The sequence below is a fragment of the Phasianus colchicus genome, chromosome 7 (genome assembly GCF_987193195.1).
Source record: "Phasianus colchicus chromosome 7, bPhaCol1.hap1.1, whole genome shotgun sequence".
Lineage (NCBI taxonomy): Eukaryota > Metazoa > Chordata > Aves > Galliformes > Phasianidae > Phasianus > Phasianus colchicus.
This window is the reverse complement of record NC_143442.1, coordinates 2,382,604-2,404,666: the sequence shown is the minus strand read 5'-3', so window position 1 is coordinate 2,404,666 and position 22,063 is coordinate 2,382,604. Positions and strand designations below refer to the sequence as shown.

General features: G+C 40.0%; 1 protein-coding gene across 2 annotated transcripts in view; it reads left to right on the top strand.

Moving 5' to 3' along the window:
* The window catches only part of ACVR2A (activin A receptor type 2A), a 53,727-nt gene extending 31,670 nt beyond the window's left edge, over window positions 1-22,057 (top strand). Inside the window, exons 3-12 of one of the 2 annotated variants that reach the window (XM_090143490.1) lie at window positions 424-533; window positions 1,843-1,997; window positions 9,438-9,461; window positions 13,209-13,352; window positions 14,391-14,534; window positions 15,704-15,849; window positions 16,278-16,392; window positions 17,647-17,785; window positions 19,454-19,584; window positions 20,517-22,057. In XM_090143490.1, coding sequence (XP_089999616.1) covers window positions 424-533; window positions 1,843-1,997; window positions 9,438-9,461; window positions 13,209-13,352; window positions 14,391-14,534; window positions 15,704-15,849; window positions 16,278-16,392; window positions 17,647-17,785; window positions 19,454-19,584; window positions 20,517-20,711 — 1,303 coding nt within the window. In that variant the 3' untranslated portion in view covers window positions 20,712-22,057. The remainder of the gene's footprint in view (window positions 1-423; window positions 534-1,842; window positions 1,998-9,437; window positions 9,462-13,208; window positions 13,353-14,390; window positions 14,535-15,703; window positions 15,850-16,277; window positions 16,393-17,646; window positions 17,786-19,453; window positions 19,585-20,516) is intronic. The other variant, XM_031590774.2, reaches the window with a different exon arrangement.
* Window positions 22,058-22,063: the final 6 nt, after the last annotated feature.

Below are 22,063 nucleotides of genomic sequence, written 5' to 3'. Positions count from 1 at the left end.
GTGAGGGAGAACTCAAAGAATTTCAATGTTTTCTAAAAATGCAGTAAAATAATTCTACTTCCTTCTTATCTCCAGTGTTTGCATCCCTGTTCTGTGAGACTGTGATTTAAGTGCTCCCCATTTGCTCGTTTCTTTTGCACATGCAAACACACATCTTGAACTGCTCTTCAGTACTTTTGTCAGCTCTTCTCGAATTTTGTATTAGAAATAGCAAAACATTCTGTTTCAGGTTTAATATTAACAATATTTCATTATTGCAATATAAAATAATAACAAATCTTCCTCACATTTCACTGTAATTTGAGTAGTGAGCTGTTCTGGGTAACTCACTGAAGCTCCCTTGAAATTTTAAATATTATCAAATGTTTTCAGCAAAATAGACAGCATAAGATTAATAAGGTTTTTTGTTATTATCTTTTATAGGAATGATTGCATAGAGAAAAAAGACAGCCCTGAAGTGTTCTTCTGTTGTTGTGAAGGCAACATGTGTAATGAACGCTTCTTCTATTTTCCAGAAATGGAGGTCACACAGCGTAAGTTGGTCTTAACACACTGATGAAGAAACTGCATAGCAGAGTTCAGAAATGTCTAATACTGTGCGTGTTTAGGAGATGAGGCTTTCCAAAATGTTAGTCAGTTTTTTCTGCTAGAAGGTTTCTGATTCCCAAATGATAGAGGGCTGTGTGCAGTCATATAATGAACCTAGAAAGTTACCAGTTTTTTTCTTCAATTTTAGAAGCTACTAAAAGAAAAAAATTTAAATTTAAATTCATAAAATGCACTCAGCTCTTCCTTAAAGGTGAGAAGAAAGAATAATGTGAAATAATTGGCTGTTTTAATATACTGGCTCTACTGTCAAATCTTACTTTAATTGTACAGGTAAGCTTCTGTAAGCATTTATAAATTATTAGGCTCTAAGCAGCATCATCTACATATGCACATACCAGTCTGGGAATGCTCTTCATGAAAAGATGTTTGCAGTATTTCTTTAGACTGATTGACATAGTAGCCTTTAAAAATTTCAGAAGGATTTCTTCCTAAGTTATAGAGCACATCAGGTAGCCACACTTAATAAATTGTCTTAAGAAAACAATAACTAGAAGATTATTGGGTTATTCTTGAGTATCTTCTTCCGGTCAAGAATCTCATAATCTTTGTTAGAAGACTATCAGTGTTAATAAGTGGATTGAAAACAGCAGATGTCTTGTGCACCGCATAGCCAGAGGAAATTGTGATATTAAATAACATTTCTGTGAGATTGAAGTAATCTTTGGTGACCCAAGAGATGCTCCTGTCAGTTTTGTCAGTGGTATTGCTAACACAGTAATAGGCATTCTTCCTTGCTCTTTTTTGCCCCAGAAGTTCCTCTGGAGTCCTCCCTGAGATACTTAGCTAAGTGTCTTCAACTACAGGATTTTTACTTTCAGCAAATGAGCAGAGCCTCAATACATTGGCAGATTATTTCTGGCCAGCAATACTTACTAATGATATCTTAGTATTTACATTCTGAAGATGAAACCTCTGTATTGATTCTTTTTTCCTTCATTTAGTGATGGCAATCTTGCAATCTTTTAAAATAAAAACATCTCTTACACAATGCAGACAGAGCAAGCATAGAAGCACAAAACAGCTGGGCATGCTGGTATGTAAGTCTAGGGATCTGGGTTATCTTCACATCTTCTAAAATGCTGCCTTTCAAGTACACAGCTGTTTAATTATTAGAGTATGCTACTTGATCAAGTGTTGTTAGCCTGTTGTACTGATTGCATGAAGTTTAGATCAGGATGATAGATTTTTCCAACAGTGAAGGAGTTATGTACTTTGTGTTTTTATTCCCTTCAGCAACTTCCAATCCGGTCACACCGAAGCCACCTCTATTCAACACCTTGCTTTATTCATTGGTGCCTATAATGGGAATTGCAGTGATTGTGCTCTTTTCATTTTGGATGTACAGACATCACAAGCTAGCATATCCTCCAGTACTTGTTCCAACCCAAGTAAGTTGCTGCATTATGACTTCATTTTTTTTTTTTGAAAGGTTAAAAAAAAAAACAAAACAAAAACCAAACATGTCTGAAGCAGAGGGGAAAAAGAAACGGGCATCTGTTGCATGGCTGAGGTCTCCTGCATTGCTGATTTAAAGGTGTCAGTGCTTGGTATCAGCAAAAGCAAATAATTCAGCTTCTACTTTAATGGCTTTGTGTGTTTTAATTGATATTTGCATGAGTGAGGATCTATTTAAAAAACTATGTTTTGGGGCTGTGTGGAACTGAACAGCACCAAAGTTCCAGCTTAACATTGCTGAGAGGTGAGGGAAGTTCATACATCCCACTGCTTGTGTGCATGTTGTGTGCAGGTGCTCTCACGTGCTCCTGAGCTTTTTGGAATGCTTAGCTTACAACAAAAATGAAGGAGAGAGGCTAATTCATAATGGTAATTTGCAGTGAATGGAAAATAGAAGCAGGAAAATCATAGGTATTAAAGAAAAAAAGCATGGAACTCAACTACAGGTATCAGTTAAAGGGAATATAAAGAAAATATATAATTGAAACATAGTCCAAGGGCTGAGCTCATCTTGTAGCCTTCTGTTCTTCCTGTTATTTTTTTCCTCTTATTTCTTCATGCAAATGTTATATTTTGTCTCATGTCTCAATTTTATCAGTTTCTCTTTTACCTGGGAAATATTTTGAGATGGTTGTCCTAAAAAGTGAAATGTAAACTGGCTCCATGGCCAAAACCAACTTTTACAGCTGTGTGTGCATAGTTTCTGCTGTTGTCAGGCTCCAGCTGATCCTGCAGATGTAACTAATAGTATGTAGTAGGATTCCTTCTATTCAGTTGTGTCCAGAGATTCAAATGAGATTAGGAGGTCATTCAGGAATGAGGTTGTGACAACAAAATCCTCAGAACTGAAGTAAGAGAGGTCCCACACCTGAGATTTTGGAGTCAGGTTTGAATTGAAGCTCCCTAAGCCAGTGCAGTGACTGCTCAGCTACAATACCTCACCTCTCCTACAGAGACAATTCAGTTTATGGTTATCTGAAGGTAAAACATTTGCTATTTTAGGTAGGATTGTGTTTTAAAAGGGTTGCATGTATTTACCCTGTACTGCCAGCTATTGTGAAGTTTTTCTGTGTTAATGCTTGACATCAGGGTGCTCCATGAAGTATTATTATCTGTGGTTGAGAAATCAAATTGTTTTGGTTTCAGTTTCATAGTAACAGATAAGAAAAGTTTAGGAGGAGGCAGTGGACATAACTACATGCCAAAGGGTAAGAACATAGTTCAGAGGGAAAAGAGTGCATTTCCTGACCTTGCAACAAACCAATTTCACGTAGATCTGTTAGCATAACTCTTGCATCCATTTCCATTTTTTGTGTATTTGGGTCTTTATGTCATCTTAGCAGTCTTCATTGTAGGATTAACTTTATACTTTCCAGTTGTGTGAATAATTAGTTTCCCTTTTAGACTTACAGAAAAGGAAGCAAACATTAAATAGTTGAAATATATCAAGAACCTGAATTTTGGTTTTCTTCTTCCTTTTTATTGTAGCTCTTCTCTTCCATGGTTTGTGTTCAGTGCAGGAGTGGACACGTCATAAATTTTTAATAAATAGGGTAATAACCTGTTCGTTAATGCCTAGATTCTATCTCTTGGGATAAGTATATGTTGGTGCATGAGCTAGTTATGGTGTAATAACATTTTCTTATCTTGTGGTGAATAGGCATTAAGGTTTGATGTGGAAAGTCAGGAAAAGTGACTTCTGCCTGAAAATCTAAATGAAATTATGGAAATAAGAGATAGAAATATTCTCCCATAGACAGCAGAGCAGTGTTTCCCACTTAAAATTTGGTTACAGCTGATTTCAATGGGAAGCAGGGGAAACAGGAAGAGAGGGAACAGTATTAGTAGCTTTATAACCATAAAACAAATATTTAAATAATTTAATTAGTATATTTAATAAGTAGGGCATGAGTAGAGTCTGTAGGCAAATGCATTCTTCTCTGAATCTTACTGTAGCAATCGGTGGGATGGTTTAATTAGATGCATATCAGATATTCAATAGAAAACATCAGTTTCTGTGTGAGATATAAAAGAAAAGGTTCTGCATGGCAGTGGGAGTGCTGAGCAGCAGTGTGCCCTGGCAGGAACCTTTCTGTCTGTAGAAAGTAAGGGGGAGGATGAGAAATGAGAGAGAATCAAGAGGAGGAAACACTGGAGGATAAGAAGTTGGAAGAATTAGGAAAAGAAAGAGTAAGTAAATAAAAAGTCAGTGATTCTGCTATAGGGAAAGGAACTGTTTGGTAGATTAAAAAAAAAAAAGAGAGAGAAAAGATGGAGAAATATGCTAGAAGAAATTTTTGAAATGAAAGAAAGGATGAACATCTGAGAAAATGCAATCAACTTCATTTTCTTTTGAAAAGAAAACTGTATCACAACACACCAGGCAGGCAGTTCTGACACAAACTGACCTCAGTTCACAGCTCTGTGGGTTGCATTGGGATGTCCAGGTGATTATTCTGATTTCAATGTGGCAGTGGTAGGCTTTGTACTTAAGTTGGATAGCTGCAGCTGCTCTGGATCACTCCTGCTGTCCCACTGCTCCCCTGCCCTGCAGGCATCTCGTCTCGCCTCCCCACCATCAGTTGCACTGTGTGCATTGCTGTCTGCAGTCTAGCTAAAGCTGACTGTCAAATTTTGTGAAAATCTATCACTCCTTAAATTCTGTAATGACTTATTAGCAAATGTAGGTTTGCAAAATAGATGCATATTTATGTAAAACAGTTTGACAGAGCTATTTCATCTTCTTATTTATGTTAGGACTTAGCGTGCAGCAAACATATAGTCCATATGTCTGATCAGTTTACCAGAAAGATAGCTGAGTGTTCTAAACATTTGAAATTGTGTATTTTTATTTAGAAAGAGTTCCTCGTGCTCAGCTAACTTCCACCCATGAGCACAGTGTGCTGCAAATGAAGCACGGTGGCCTTTGTGCACTAAAGCTCTCACTCAGTTTAGGTGCACTTCAGGTTTCCCTGCAGCATCCTGCTAATTTTCCTGGTAGAAACATGAACGTGGATGGCAGGGAGTTGATCTGCTATGCTCATTTATTTATTTTTTTTACATCTCTTGAGCATGGGCCAGGGTTGTCACTCAGTGCTAATTGTGACTGCAGTGTTACCACTCTGTCATCCGATAGATAGGACCACAACCTATTTTATAGCATAACTGACACAAGTAACACTTCTGTTTTTTATCAGTTCACAGAGCTGTGGCTCCCAACGTTTTGCATCCATACTGTGCAAAGAAAAATTAACCTCGTGTACTTTTTGTGAAGTGCCCAAGTTATGAATATCTTACTGGATCACAGAGTTGCTTTTTTTGTTTTGTGTTGTTTTTAAAATAAGAGTCATCTGTTGTGAGGGTTGGAAAAAGCTTTGTAGATTCACATAGTGTCATTTTTCTTAGCCTATTTTTGTGCTTTCTTTTGAAACATTTGGAGTTGCTTGGGTCAAAGATGCTGCATGTGTTTGAGCACTGAGCAGAAGAAAGCCCTGATCTGGACCTGTTTGGTGTGACTGGAAATTCAGAAACTCATAATGAACAGAACCTGTTTAAACTCTGCCATTCTGTGTAAAACAGTGACATAAAAGCCACTTGCTTCAATATGCATCCATATAAGCAAGCCTGATTCTTAAGAACTACTATTTCTTTCTCTTCTCACAGAGAGTTACAGAGGGCTTTGTCGTGCTTTTTTACCTTATACATCTTGCTTTGTTTAGCTTTTCACCCAGTGTTCCCCATACTGAGCATATTAATCTTGTATGATTCATTTTTTACTACTTCCTCCATATGGATGAACCTCAGTGCTCCATCTCGTATATGGAAGGCATGCCTTGTTTCCAAAATCATATGCTACATAAACCAAGATTTACTCTTAATTGGAGCACATAGATCAGATATAAAGAGATACTGCTCTGGTCATCCCTCTGGTCTCAGTGGTTTGAGTGTCAGAAAGTACTCTATGTTGGATGGGTCCGTTCCTATTACCATCATACGACCTTCAGTGCAACTTTTCCTGAAGATGCTGAAGCACAAATAAGCCTGTGTAGCTACATCATGATTTTGCTATTTCAATTTCAGCTATAAGAAGTCAGAGTTGAAAGCAGGTCCACTTAACAAAGGATGAATAATAATGAAAGAAAATGATTTATTTAAAAAAAAAAATGGAAGTGTAGGTAATAGTGAGTAAATATTTTGTGGTTGGCATTGGAGAAGATTTTCACTTAATGCTTTTATTCCTTAAGTTAAGTTTGAGCACGCCAAATAATCTACCTGGTGTTCTTAAAATCTCTGGGACAATCTGTCCCCTTTACCACACTCAGAAAATTGCAGGTGGCTGCTGAAGAAGAATGACAAAATGAAATAAAGTGTTGAGGTTTTTTCTACTTTGCTCTTCCAGCCACTTCTGTTGTTGTTGTTACAATTTAATAGAACCATTAAAACACTTGAAAAATGAGGGATAAGAAAGGGAGGGATGTTTTATCAAGAACATGTTCCAGACTTAGGAAGCTTTATGACTACTTGAAAAATACACAGCTGTGTGAGATGGGAAGGCACGTTGATCAACAAAATAAAACTGGGGGTTGGATGTGGGAAGAACTTCTTTTGAACCATGGGTACAGGCTGGGTTGGAGCCTTTGGTTAGCTAGGAAGGAGTTAAGGTTGAGTACTTGCCAGTCATTGATGAATCATTAACATTAAATGAGTGGCAATGTTGGTATTAAAAAGGAAGAGCTAAATGAGGCCTAGGTTGGGACTGCTGGAAGTGTGCATGACTTCATATTCTGTGGTGATGCGTTTGTACCTTCAGGTCTAATGAGAATTTCTTCTAGAATTAATTCCAATCAATAGCTGGAGTGACACAAGAGGAAGCTCTGATGCCATCCTTTGGTTGTGGTGCTGGGATACCTGGCTCAGGGACACTTGTTCAGAGATGGTAGTCTTTGGTTGTGCTCAAACAATCACAGGAGGGCTGAAACAGCCATTTCTGATAAGTGTGCAATTAGGTACCTGACCTTTGGGAGCTTTTTAATCATTTTCCATCATGAAGTCCAGTGCTGTGTATCCTTAGATATGCTCTCCTGAGTGTCTTAGGCTGATACCTCTCAGGTATGCAAGAACAATTCGTCTTACTTTGCATTCTCTGAAGAGGTTTGGGACTGTAAGTGAATGTACAAATGTCATAATTAAGGCACTAGTTAGGAACAAGGGAATGAATTGGTGATTTGCATTTATTTTGAACATCAGATCCAAGGAGTTCAGACAAACTGCTTGGTTTTTTTTCCAGGTGGTTACAGATATCACAGCTATTTCCCTACTCCCAGTCTAAACACTAAGTTATGTGTTTGTGGATATGGTGGCTGTTCTGTGGGGCTCTCAATTGCTCCCAGCTTTTATTTCTAAGAGTTGCATTAATTGCTGAAATGAGTGTATTTGCATTTTGATAGTAGCCAGATAGTGTTTAACCTGCTGATATTTGGATATCTAATGGAAATTAGTGGTCTGTATCTGAAGGGACAGGCTATGGTCTTAATATTAGAATGTCTGTGGTGTGCATAAATCTCTTTGAAAGTTGTCCTTTGTGTAGTGTGTTAGTGTCTGGGGAGGGGAGGTGATCTCATTAAGAGAGTGATGTGGGGACCAGAATAGGGCTTCAGAATTCCGTATTTGTATTTTCTCACTGTGCTTAGAGCAAAAAGCTTGTATTCCTGTGCCTTATTACTTATTTCTGAGGAGTTTACATAATTCTTTGGAACTGGAGGACTGTAGCAGCAAACAGACATGAAAAATTACTCTTTAATAACTTTCTTTTGCAGCCCAAGGAAAGAAATTTGTTGAGTAACTATTTCATATGAGCAGTGCTTGTTTATTCACCTGCTGCTTCAGTAGAAATGTGAACATATAATACATGTGGCTGTCAGGCTGGGCAGATGCTGTTCCCTATCAGATTCAAAGATGGAGCAATGTTGTTATTTGCTTGGCTGTTGTTTCAGGCAGAGGAACATGGGCAGCTTGGAGCAGGAACATCAGTGCTCATGGGCTGTGGACTTTGTGCTGCAGTGTCCGAGCTGCATACACCGAATAGCTGTTGTCATACTGGGACCACCAGTCAGCAAAAGAAAATTGGTTGAAGAGGTTTTTTTAGTTGTTTTTATGGCATTTTCTCCTTCTGAAGTGGCTGATGTATCTGCAGGCTGTACAAGGGCCATGGGGGCTGTGCTGAGCTCACGAGCTTCAGCCTCACCTGTGGCTGTGCTGGCTGACCCAGGAGGGCTGCTCTTGGCACCCACCTGACAGCAAGCTATAAATCAGACCTCAGCTAATCTAAACTTCAAGAAGTGCTTCTGCCCTTCTATTATTAATTATTTAGATAATGCTAAGTGTGTGCTAGACATTTCTTGAACTGAGGGAAGGCTGTTGTTGGCCCCAGCTCAGTAGAATCTGAAGAATGTAAAGGCAAAGGGAAAGGAGGGGATGGCTGCTGCTACGAGGCAGCTGAATGCTTCAAGCCTTTGGGTGTCATACTGCTGTACTATCTGATCAAACTATAAAGGACACAGAAAATGACTGAGGCAAAAGCTGAGAAGTAATGAAGGTAGCTTTGAGCTTCCCTACTTTGAAGCAGCATGAACAAGCTTGTCTCATTGAAATGTGTTTTAAGTTTCACTAACAGAGCCCTCAGACTTCTGTTTTTGTAATAGATTTCATTCAATGGTCTGTGAACTTGTGATTTGTTTGTAATGAGTCTTAAACATAATTGTACCTGATATGCATGGGATGTGGCATCTTCAGGTTCACTTGTCCTAGTTCCAGTTCAAGCATGCCAGGTTTACTGAATAAACTTACTGATGCAGACCCAGTGTATGAAGACCTGTCAGTGAGGTTTGGTTATAACTCAGACATTTCAAAGTTTCCATTTTCCACAGCTAGATACTAATTACAGTGTAGTCTCTTAACTTAAAAATGAAATACAACGGTGCCCTCTACTGTGCAGTTGGGAGCATAACGAGCTGAGTTGCATAACTTGTGTTTGTAAGTATGTTCTGCATGTGTTTATACACTGTTCTGTAGTAACGTTCATGTAGGCTCCAATAATGGACTCTTCTGTTCTTAATTATGAGATCAATTCAGTTGATGGTCTGTATTAAAATCTTTGGTTTTGCTCATTTTTCTTTGCTGACATATCAATGATGGTTTTTTTCCCATTTTAAATGCTCTGTTACCACTGCAGGAAAGTTGCTATCCCCATGAATATTTTTGTTGTTAATTCGCAAGCAATTTATTTTGTCTCTTTTCTTATAAACTGTTTTCTCATCCCATTCTTGATGTAAATAGTAATTTCTTTTGCCTGTGTTTTTTTCCCCCTCAACAAGCACGCCTTTCATATAATGATTGAGGTAAGATGCATTGATGTTTGTTCATGGTTATGGAACTTTCTGTGGACTTGTAAGAAGTTGTTTTGGTATGAATTCCATTCTTTCAATATTTTAGTCCAGAAATTCGTAAGCATGCGGGGTTGAAAAACAGAGATTCAGTCACAAGCTTCTTGTGGCTTTCTTGAAGCCTGCTGTGATTTCTCAGGCTGTGGAGGTACACATCTGCAGGGAGCAATGTGGAATACACCAGGAATACTGCAGCCAGTGCCACGTCCAGCCTGCTGCAGCCCTGGGAGAGGTGCAGGGCTGTGCTGGGAGGGCAGGAGGTGTGAGCAGCCTCTGCCCAGCACTGGGCTGTCCCACTGCACTCCTGCAGCTGGGGCTGCCTGCTGTGACCAGCTGGCATGGATTGTGTGTGAGAAACAGAGGGGTTTGGTTTGAGGAGAGAGGTTAGCTGAAGAGAAGTGCTCTGTCACCATTTGGTCTCTACTCTGACTTTAACATTGGCCAGAAGTGATTTTTACTTGCATTTTAATTAATGGTTCTTCATTTAAAAAACTACAAGTAACTGAACTGTTTATTTAGAACCATTCTCATTACTGTTTGGTTGAAAAACCAAACAAAGTTTAAGTTGTGGTCTGAATGCTCAGTTTTCATTGCTTGCATATTTTCTACATAGGTCTCATATTCACAGCAGAAATGCTTTGTGAAATCCTTTAGAAGGAAATAGAAGGTTGCTGTCTAAATATTCTGCATATCTCACACCTGTGAAGGATCATCATTCTGTTCTTTGTACTGTTTTGCTCCAAATGACTTCATTCCAGTTAGGGAAAAATAAGTGCCATGACTACAGGCTTCTACCTTATTTATATTAATAACATTTTGCTGCAAGTCACAGAGTCAGACTAGATTGCAGAATCTGAGTTCTGACTTTACTATATTTGGTTTTTTGTGTGGTATCTGATTGAAAATGAACCCAAACTCAAAAGAGAGAAGTGAGAACCTGTTGACCACGTTCTAATATAAGCTGTAGAGTAAATGTAACCAAGGGGAGATAATGCAAAAGTTAACACAGAGAATGTGCATGGGCTCTGGAGTTTAAGAACTTGTTTTTATTCTGGAGTCAGAAGAGAGAAATGTCTTTGTCCAACCACGTGTGGGTTATTGATCCTTTTTCCCCCCTTTGTTATACATATGGAATCATCTGATTAAGTTGTCATGTGAGGGGAATGACTGGAGATGCACTCATGTGCTGATGGATGGTGTTGGGCAGCCCTTAAACAATCCATCCAGTTCATCATGTTTGGCTGGCTTTGTAGTTTCCCAGTTGCTGTGCTTCTGGTTGATCTTCAGAACCATTCCCCACTCCAGGAAACTTAAAAACTGTTTACGTTAAGGCAGCTCTCCTTTTCATTTTAAATCAGGATTTGTTTTGCTCTGTGTGTAGGGTTATGATAGAAAGTTCTTCACAAGGAGCAGGAAGGTTTGATCTCATAGAAGGTTGCTGTATAACACAGAGGGAAAATATTTTGAGATGCTCAGACTTGCTAGGAAATGCAGAATTTGGGTATGTGGGAAGGATTGCATGAGGGTTAAAATGAAAGCAGGGAGCAGTACTTTTTGCTGGCTGGCTTTGACATGGGGTAACTGCCTTCTCTTATGATGGGTGCTGCAATTCAGATGTGCTCATCAGATCTTTGAGGGGCACCAAGTGGTCTTTTTGTTCCATGATCAAGGAAGAATATTCATGCGGTGTGCTTCAAAATCCCATCAGGTTGTTTTGGACAAGGGGTGCAGAAAGGAAAGCCACTGAGGCAAGGGAAGTTTGGGTTTACTTTCTGCAGATGGTTCTCTTAGCTCAGGTGAGTCCTGAGGTTGAAACCTGGTCACACAAGTTGTGTAATGGCATGGTGTTCAATCTCTGGGTGCCACACTGTTCAGGACTCTTAAAAATAACAGCTTTGTAGTACTCAAAATAGGCTTTTGTGAGTAAATCTGGGCATCTCTTTTCTAGCTTTGCACGTCTGTTTTTGCTATTTTTGTGACTACTTCAGTTTGAGGACTGTGAGCTCCCTGCTGCCTGAAGTATTCATACAGGGCTTTGGCACCAAATGAAGGGCAGCACAGAAGTGGAAGCTTCCATAGCTGTGTATCAGCAGCTCTAGGAACAAGAACTTTATCTTGTGTTAGAAGCAGGTTTTAATTCTTAAACTTCATTTTTCTCTTGTGTTTATCCAGCTTGAACCCAGCTACATTGATATAACAGCTTTATCTGTGCATCTATCAATCGTGTTGGCAAAAGCATTTCATAGTTTTTAGAGGACAGTATTGTAACTTCTCCAGTTTATATTTCAATATCATATTTTTACAGGTGCTAATTTCTGATCAATTTATTTGATTTGATAGAAAACTATTGATGAAACTTGTCCTTTTTGAAGGATACATGTATTCCTTAACAAGAAAGAGAGTATGATTATTTATTACAGTGCTTAAACTGCTCAGAACTTGTATTGGTGAGAAACTCTTGTCTCCATTCTCCCAGCAGTGAAGTGTTCTTAAAACCACAGTTGTTCAGCAAACGTCCTTAACATGCACAAGAATTTTGATGTTGGTGGGTGGGAAACAGAAGGGAACTGTACACTTGAAGAGCTTGCTTTGTATTCTGCAGTACAGAAGTCACTGAGGAGCAATACCTACCTTCCATTTGTAGGTTCTTGCTTTCATATGTAATGTAAGGCCTCTGCTGAGCTGTGCTGCCACAAACACTGTTCATCTCCTGTCTGTCTGCCCATGTGCCAGCACCAATGGCAACACCACTGAGGATGGAGGGGAGAGAAGAAAAGGAGGATGGGGCTGCTGCTCTTGGTGGCAGTGCTGACAAGCCCTCCTCCAGAGCCACTCTGCAGCAAGTAGGGATATCTAACTCTGGGTAGAGCACTGCTATTTGATGCAGGGGCATCACAAGTGGGTCTGGTGTGTGGTAGGGAAGAAAGCAAGTTGTGTACAAGCTGCTCTGAATGGTGGGTTGAAAGGAAAGGACAGCCCAGGAGGGAGTACCACTGGGGCAGTGAAGCTGAAAATCTACTTGTTCCATTCAGATGACATGTACACTATAAGTAGGAGATGCATTTTACTGTTTCAGTCCATCAGTAGGGTGCAAACGTGAGATACAAAGAACAAGGTTATTCTCTGGAATCTCATTCCAGAGAGCACTGGAACATTGGTTCTGTGCTTCCTCACCCCAGTGTGTGGGGCTGGGGGTGGAGATGCTGGGTGTCATGTCCTGCACTGGGTGTGTGGGGTAGTGGTTTGTGAAGGAAAACATCACTGATGTGGGAGGATAGTGTTGCTTTGTAGCCTTGTGCCCCAGCACTGGGGAGGCTGTGGGAGCAGAGCTCAGAAGAGAGTGGTAAAGTCAGGGTGAGGGAAATCAAAGCTGTTGGGTTTAGTTCCATTGCTTAAAAAGGTACCGAGTGAAACTTAATTATCTTTATCCCTTAATTTTTGCTGTGCTTTTATACCTGGTTAGATAGACATGTACTATAACTGTTGTCATGCTGTTGCTTGCACATAGTTCTGAGCATGTCTCACAGTCTGTTTTTTTCCTTCCTGTGGAGAAGAGTTGCTGTTTTTGTTTCTGATTTGTTTGGGGGAATTTGTTGCAGGAGGGTTGGGTATATGGTGCCAAGTCTCAGTTTACAAGCCTTTCTTTCTAGATCACACATATTGTGATAGCAGTGTTAATTAATGGTGTTTACCTAATTTCAGGATCCTGGACCACCACCACCTTCACCATTGATGGGTTTGAAGCCACTGCAGTTGCTAGAGATCAAAGCCAGGGGACGATTTGGGTGTGTGTGGAAAGCTCAGCTGCTGAATGAGTATGTTGCAGTCAAAATATTCCCAATCCAGGTAGGCAGAAGTTCTTTGTGTCCTGTGCTGCTGAACTTACTGTAATGTAAGCTGTGTTTTCTAGTCACAGTGAGAACCTTTTGTTTTAGAGAACTTTCATCACATACACTGAATCTAGTTATTGCAGAGATGTTCTCAGGCATGGGAAGTACCTTCAGCCAAAGCATGTGGGGTTTTATTAAATGCAAAAAATGTTTATCAGTGAAACGTGAATTCTGTGCAACCATAAAGCAAAGACAATAAAAGTACTTGAACATGAATACTTAAATTCTGTTTGCTGTTGTTCTCGCGTGTCTTTCCATCACTTGAGTTCTAATTAAGTTGTACTTGGAGTGAATGTAAGCCAGTAAACAGATGTTCTGAAATGCAACCCTACAAGGTGATTGTTCCAATTAAATGAAATACTGTTGACTTCCCAGCAAGTACCTTCTGAAAGCCATGTTTAAAATAGGTTGTGCTCACAACATTAAGAGCAAATTTATGTAGAGTTCAGGATGTCACATATGGTGACACCAGGGTAGGTGGTACCTCACTTCAAACAGCCACTGCTGCTACCTGGAGCTTTGTGAAGATTTGCAGTGTGCAGACTCTAATCCAGATCTACAGCTTTCTGTGTTTCCATGATTCCTATATCTGATAGTTGGTGGTGTTTTCAGATAATACAACATATTTAATTTTTCAGACATTTTTCCTCTATGCTGAATATGTAATATATGTGAAGAAAGACCACTGTTCTGTTCTTGTAGAAGTAGTTTGTAGAACCAATAGCATTTCTAAATATTTAATACTGAGTACTGTATCTAAATATTTGTCATTTTAAAATAATTAATCTCATAATGCTCATAGTGTACACTGGGCTTTTACCACTCTTTCCAATAGGTAATAAACCCTGATTTGATTACAAAAAAAACCAACAGGTTTTCATGATAATGACAGACCATTTAGCAGTGCATGGGGAACTACAGGAGGAAATGTCTGACAGAGTACCTCTTATGACTGTGGTATTAACTTGGTGTTGGTTTTGTTTGTTGTTTAAAGGACAAACAGTCGTGGCAGAACGAATATGAAATTTACAGCCTACCTGGAATGAAGCATGACAATATCTTACAGTTCATTGGTGCAGAGAAACGAGGCACTAGCATTGATGTGGATCTCTGGTTAATTACAGCATTTCATGAAAAGGTTTGTTGCAAATATGACCTTCAGGTAGTTAAACAAAATGTAATAGCTTTCGCTTCCCATTAACTTTTGCTGGATATGGATTTATTTCAGTTTCTTCTCAGCTAGCTGATACAGTTGTTGTCAATCTATACTTAATAAAGAAGTTGTTTTACAAAACATAGAAAGAACTGTTCTACCTTTGTGCTTCTTACAGCGTGATTATTTTTGCATGTCCCTCATCTAAATTTGCCTGAATTAAGTAAACTCCATCTCATGGAGATTGTGATGTAATGTTTTCAGTTCTGGCATTTTTGTCCCATTTGTGCCTCTTCTTTAATCACTGAGAAGATTATCAACTGCTTGCATTTTTTGGCAGCCCTTCACAGTCAGTGGGTAATAGCAAACTGATTTGCCTTTCCAAAAGGATATTGCCATAGTTTAGGTTTTGTCTGAGATTTTATCTGAGATGACTGTGGAAAATACAAAATTATTTTTAAAATGTAGTTTCTACACTTTGACAGCGTTCAGTCCCTTCTTCTCTTTTCTATTGGCTTTTCCCATGTGGCACAGTGACATATCAAGCTGGATTGTAAATCCAGGTGCACATGATGGGATGTGGAAGTGAGTTTGAGAAGTGCTTTCTACTGACTAGATTTCGCTTCACAGTCTCTCTGTATTCAGAGTGTGTACTTGGATGTAGGATTCACAGTCATTAGTCCAAGAGAAAAGAGACTATCAATTAAAGGGCTCAGAGTGCATGTGCCAGTTGAGCAGATTCCTGAAGGTGAATCTAACCTGCAATTTCCTGTGGTTGGAAGGCCATAAATCACCCTAAAAAAGCAGGGTTGTCTTCTTTGTAAAGAACTTAATTGTGTAAGAGTAGCTCCTATTTCTGCTATAGGCAGCTATGTGCAGATTGCTGGCATGTGTGCCACTGGACTTGAGTTGATTTCTGCTGCCGGGTTTTCAAAGTGATACATGGGCACATCTGCATTCTATTCACAGTGATGATGCAAAGGTTAATTTTTTGTTGTAGTTTAAGCCAGCAGTGTGTAATGATATGATTTATCAGAAAACAGGAAGGCAGATAAGCATACCATGGTATTTTAGGATGGAGCCTATGTATAAGTTTTCTTTATGGCTTGATGGGAGTGAAAATTATCTTACAGTTGTTCTTTTTTGCCATGCAGGGTTCATTAACTGACTTCCTCAAGGCTAACGTGGTTTCCTGGAACGAGCTGTGTCACATTGCTCAGACTATGGCTCGAGGCTTGGCTTATCTCCACGAGGATATTCCAGGGCTAAAGGATGGACATAAACCTGCCATCTCACATAGGTACAGTGCTGTGAGGGATTTGCAGCTGATGGTTAATGTTTAACCTGGAGCCAAAGGACAAAGTACTCAAAAATTACTGTGATAACTTCCTTCTGTAGATATCAAGAGCCTAAAAAGGAGAATTTGCCCGGCCTAAGCAGAAAGCTAGGTGATGTTTTATAGAGGGCAGCAGGGTGATTGCAATTAATGTAACTGTGTTTACACAGTTACTTAAGTATCCTATGCAGTATATAAAATAATTGACAGTGTAGCTTTTGAAACAGCTTAAATGCTTCTATATGTAACTTTTAAGTAATACCAAATGCCTTCAAATGGAAACATATGTAAGTGGTGTTTTTTTGTGGTATTTCTTTATGCTGTGTATAAATATATCATTTCATATGATATTTCATGTTCTGGATCTCTAATTCTTTTCTTTAACTTGAAAGGGACATCAAGAGCAAGAATGTGCTGCTGAAAAACAACCTTACAGCCTGCATTGCTGATTTTGGTCTAGCTTTAAAGTTTGAGGCTGGGAAATCTGCAGGAGATACACATGGACAGGTAAAGATGGATTGTTCACAGAAACAAGACAACTGTAACTGTGTGTGAACAGAAATTGATAGTTTGTGCATTCTTCATGCGAAGGATGCTGTATCATCAACTCTATTTGACCTTTAAGAGAGATGGCAATTCTGACCACCTTCTCACAGAATCAATTAATATTACTCAATTCTGTAGATAATTAAAGATGACAGCTTTTTGTCCCCTGCCCTGTCTCGCTGCGCGCCCCTTTCCTCCCACTTCACACTGATGGGCAGCTCAGCTCCACCTCACCACTATCTCACTTCCCTGCTTCGAAAGTACAGGGAGAGAAAATACAAGAGATAAGGGCCTAAGGGTTGAGATAAGCACAGGGAGATCCCTCACCAAATCCCATCACGGGCAAAACAGATGCAGCACAGGCAGATGAGTTTATTGCCTCTCCCTCTGCTATGAATTGAGTGTTTACCATGCAGCAGGGAACTGGCTTTGTGTCATGTACTTCTTAAATAGCAAGCTTGAGCCTGGAGCATTATGGTTTCTGGAAAACTAAATTTATTCAGTTTGAGGCAGGATTTCAATTTAGGGACAAAAATAAAATCCTTACGTTAGGATTATAAAACCTCAGTAGTGCTGTTTAAGAGAAACGTATCTATTATTGTGGAGGCTGAATGTTCAGATATGGTGAAAGCTCTGATTTATTCATGTGACATAATTGCATCGTTGGTTGTGGGCAGAATGAAGGGGTAGCCCCAGAGTTTCCATTTAACATCCAGATCTGCATAAGCGTCTTCGTATAACTTTCTAGGTTTAAATTGGTTTTCCTCTGGTATTGTTACTTCTCCTGTCAGGGAGAGGCATAAGCAAGTTCTACATCTTTATGTGCAACTGTAATAATTCTCAAACAGTGTATAAAAAAAAAAAAGAGTGGCCTTCCTGTAACCTGGGCGGGAATAAGGAACAATGGTGACAAGTACATTGAATTATTTGTAGAAATCTGTTATTTGAAATTATATTCAGACTTTCCTGATTCATAAATATCCTTCATAGGGCCAAGTTTAAAAAAGAAGCACAAAAACATTTCTTCTTATTCTGAAAGAATACAAGACACCTTCAAGATTTAGTTGTGAGCCAAGATAGCCATAGCTGGTTTGAATCTTGGACAAAAGTTAGTGCTACTCTACACTATTTTTATAACCAGCACCATCTCAATAGAACAATCATAGTGGGCACATTGGTTCTGAGTGCAATTTTGTTACGTTTGTGTCTCTCCAGGTTGGCACACGAAGGTATATGGCTCCTGAGGTCCTAGAAGGTGCTATAAACTTCCAAAGGGATGCGTTTTTGAGAATAGACATGTATGCCATGGGCTTGGTCCTCTGGGAGCTGGCATCGCGCTGCACTGCCTCAGATGGTGAGCGAAATACCTGATTGCAATGCTTTATTAAATGGGTGACTGTTTTAAACAAGAAATGGGAAGGTAGGTTATATGCACGCAACAACATGCATTAAGGATGGTAGTGAGCAAAGGAATTGAACACTAGCACCATGCAATCACTTCATAACTGAATCTCTTCTGTGTATGATGTCTCAGGTAAGCGTTTTCTGCCACCATGCTTTTTTTCTCCTGGTGATGGCAAGGAGAAGGAATTACTTCTGAACTCCTAACTTGTTTGATTCCTTGAGGTCAGCCTGACAGTGTCAGTGCCAACCAGTTTGTCTCTGTGTTGTTTCTTTTGTGGCATGAAAAATTTTCATTGGTCAACATGTATTCTGTTACAAAGAGCAGGGTTGCAGCTAATGATGTTTTAGCTGTTCCTCAGCGTGTATGCAAACCTTGGCCCTTCCTGAATCCTTGTGAAATGAACCAGTGGAATGAGAAATAAAGAAGATTCTGCTGCTGATTTAACTGTAGGTGAGAGTGAGATGCTGCTGTGGGAGCACAGTGCCTCCCTGCCCAGTCCTTCTCTTTGTTGGCACTGGTGTGGCATGAGTTTTAATGGGAGTCAGGAATTGCTGATAGCTCAGAGACTGAAAACACGGCTGTGTCAGCAGTGTGCAGCACTGGGCTGTTAGCTGGGAGTCTGGCACAGCTGTGTATTTTTCCATGAAGCAAACTGTTCAGTCCAGTTTTTAAACTATCAAGAAAAGATTTCCAGTACTGTATTTCAAGTATGAACACTCCTCTTCGATTTTATAAGCAGATAAGTTTTCACGGTGTCCAGCATAAGTCAGGCTTAATGCAGGACAAGACAAAAGATGAGGCTCAAAACATTCGGGGAAAATTCACTTTGCAGTGAAGTCTTTAACAAAACCAAGCAAATATGAAAGCTCTGCTTGGGTTTCTGCTACCGTTTGTCATAGAGTTCTCCTGGACCAGTGTAGCTGGAAAACATCCACTGAAAAGCCAAGGTGTAGCGGAGATCTGAGATCAGTGTGAGGCCACTCAGTGCTTTTCTGCTCCAAATACTCCTCACAGAGTGGGAGCCACGAGGGAGGCTTTACCCTTTTAAAAATGTTAAGCCGTTTACTAACGGGATCGATGCGCTTTCAGAGGCAGACCCACATTCTGTATTGATTTCTCTTGCCTCTTTGTACTGTAAAACATACTTACCTAAATCTTACTAGAAGTGTGTTGTAGATCTCTCTGGCAGATGTGGTTATTATTCCAGAAAGTGAGGGAGATGTGAAAGGAAAGCAGCCTTCCTGAGTCACAGCTGTGTGCAGCTCTGCACTTGCAGCTGCTCTTTCCACCTCCGAATTGCTTTGTTTTCTGCAGGTACCTGGAGTGCTCACTGAGCCTCGGTGGGCTCTGTGCTGTGCTTCTCTGCTCATCTTCCCCTTCCTCCTTTCCCTGTATACCCTGCTGTGGCTGCCACTGTTGGAGAGCAAAGGCTCTGAGCTGTCAGTGAGGGGCTGAGCTGCTGCTTGCCTGGCAGGCACAGCGTGAGCTTTAGCAGCACCAGGAGTGAAACTATGCTGTAAGCCTCTGATGATGGGCTACATTTCTAACACACAAATCTTTCCTTTAAGCAGAACTTGTGGTTTAGCTATTTATTTATTTTTGTTTGTTTCTCTCCAGGCCCTGTAGATGAATACATGTTGCCATTTGAAGAAGAAATTGGCCAGCATCCTTCCCTTGAAGACATGCAGGAAGTTGTGGTTCATAAAAAGAAGAGACCTGTTCTAAGAGAGTGTTGGCAAAAGCATTCTGTAAGTAGTTCTTACTGGTACTGTATTTCGAGTATGAACAGTTCTCTCAAATTTTATAAGCAGACAAGTTTTTATGGTGTCCAGCGTAAGTACTGCACCAGGTTCTGTTGTGACTTGAATTTCAGGTAGTGTTAATCCTGGGTGCTGTTCACACGGCTGTCTTTTAGGAAGAATTTAAGCATAGTCAAAATTAAATGGACTGACAAACACCATAAAAAGTTCCCTCTCATCTTGAGTGAATTGAAAGTAACTTTTTTGGTTAAAGATTCTTTGGTTTTATGTCTGAAATGAAAACATGCATGATAAAAATAAATGTAAGAAATAATAGTCTTGATTTCCTTCAGGAAAGCTATGAGCAGTGCATGTAATAACACAGGGTAAGCAGCGTCACGTGGGAAATTGCTGGGAGCCATGAGGGAGGAGTAATTTCTGTGAGTTGGCTTTGGGCTAGAGACTTGCACTGATGTTGCTGCGTGTTCCTCACACTGTTTTCTTTTGGTTTTGTTTTGCTTTGTTTTTAAAAAATGGGTTATTGGAAACAATAGATGACAGTGTCTGCAGAATGTGTGCGCTGCCATCTGCTCCCTGTAATCAGCACACTGCTGTTAGCTGGAGAGAAATGAACTACTGGGGGTGCAGATCCCTTTCTGTACCATTTGGTTTCATGTTGTCCCTTGCATAGCTTCACCTCTTGTGTGAGACCTCACGAAGCACCACAACCATACCAGCAGATGGCAGCCTTGGGCACAAAATAAACAAAGGTGTTAAGGCCCCATGACGTGCTGGGTTTCAAAACAAATTTGGCAAAAGGGATAAAATGAGGCAGACGTATCTTACACCGCAGCCTGCTGCTGGGAGTTCCAGGCAGCCCCCTGCACAGAGCTTGCTGAGCTCATGGCTCGTTCCCTCACCCTGCCTCTGTTTGCCCGCAGGGAATGGCGATGCTCTGTGAGACCATCGAGGAGTGCTGGGATCACGACGCAGAAGCCAGGCTGTCGGCGGGGTGCGTGGAAGAACGCATTATTCAGATGCAAAAATTAACTAACATTATAACAACAGAGGACATTGTGACTGTGGTCACAATGGTGACAAATGTTGACTTTCCTCCCAAAGAATCCAGTCTATGATAGTTGCACTGGTCACGTCACTGACCAACGGGACTCTTCACTGGAGCTGCTAAAGCTAACGGGACTGCTGTCGTCATTGTGTTCTGTGTGAAGCGACCGCGGGGTCTCTGGGAGCATCTTCAGGAGGTGTTTCCCTTTCTGCTCCCCCTCCTCCTCCCACACACGAATCCATGAGACTTTCTGCATTCCCTGCTGACGCCAGAAGGACGCGTGATGAGGTGGCAGTGGGCTGCTCAGGGCCTGAAACGAAGAGCGGACCTGGATGGGCTAATGGAGCGTTTTAAAAACTGACATCAGATTTCTTAATACCTGTCAGAAGAGACTAATTCCTTAAATGAACTACTGTTATTTTTTTTAAATCAAACATTTCATTTCAGATTTAAAAAAAAAAAAAAGGGTAACTTGTTTTTATTGCATTTGCTGTTGTTTATAAAGATGACTATTGTAATGCCAATATGACACAGCTTGTGAATGTTTAGTGTGCTGCTGTTCGGTGTACATAAACAAAAGTAATCAAGTGGGATATAGCAAAGAGGCTTCCAAGTATTACTTAACCTCCCTCAACAAGGTATACCTCAGTTCCACCTCTGCTAAATTATGAGATTTGACAACACTAACAAAATTGGAATAATAAATTGATCCATGTTTTGTAAATGATGTATTTCAAATTCACTGTGTTATTTAAAAAGGGTAAGCTATGCTTCATGCCAACAGTAAATGGCCATTCCTAAAGCAGTGTTTTTAGCCTTTTTCTTGTACTAGCTTGTTGTGTATAAAAAAAAAAAAGTGCTGTTTATTGAAACAAACTTTTCCTCCCTGTTTTAGTTTGAAGCTTTTCTCTTACCTCCATTTCCCAGAGTATCTCATACATTTATTTAATGGAATACTATTTAGGTTTGCTGTGTCTGAGGAATAGTTGAAAGCTTAAGCATGACTTTTTAAATTTTCTGTGAGCTGTGACACTGGAAAGCTCTGAGATCTTAGTCTTTTTTTTTTTTATTTTAAAGAGAAGTCTTTTTCCTATTTATGTTTGTGACGAGGTCTGCCTAGCGTGTTCTCTGTTTCACTAAACAGGATGCAGTGGGTTCTGTGTCTCTGTTTCAGGATCACCTCAGGAAGCTCAGTTACCCCAAATTCCTTCCTCTCTGCTTTGAGATTTGCATCTTCACTCTACTTCAAGTTGGTGCCATCTTATCAGCGTACTGCTTGCTGTCTGTGATACATGGGCTTATCCACCCCCAACTGAAACCACCGCCACGCTTTTCAGATGATAAACACTTACAGGTGTCAGGGATAACTTAGTCACAGCGTAACTGAAATATGCAATGACAAATCAGAGGTAACGAATACCG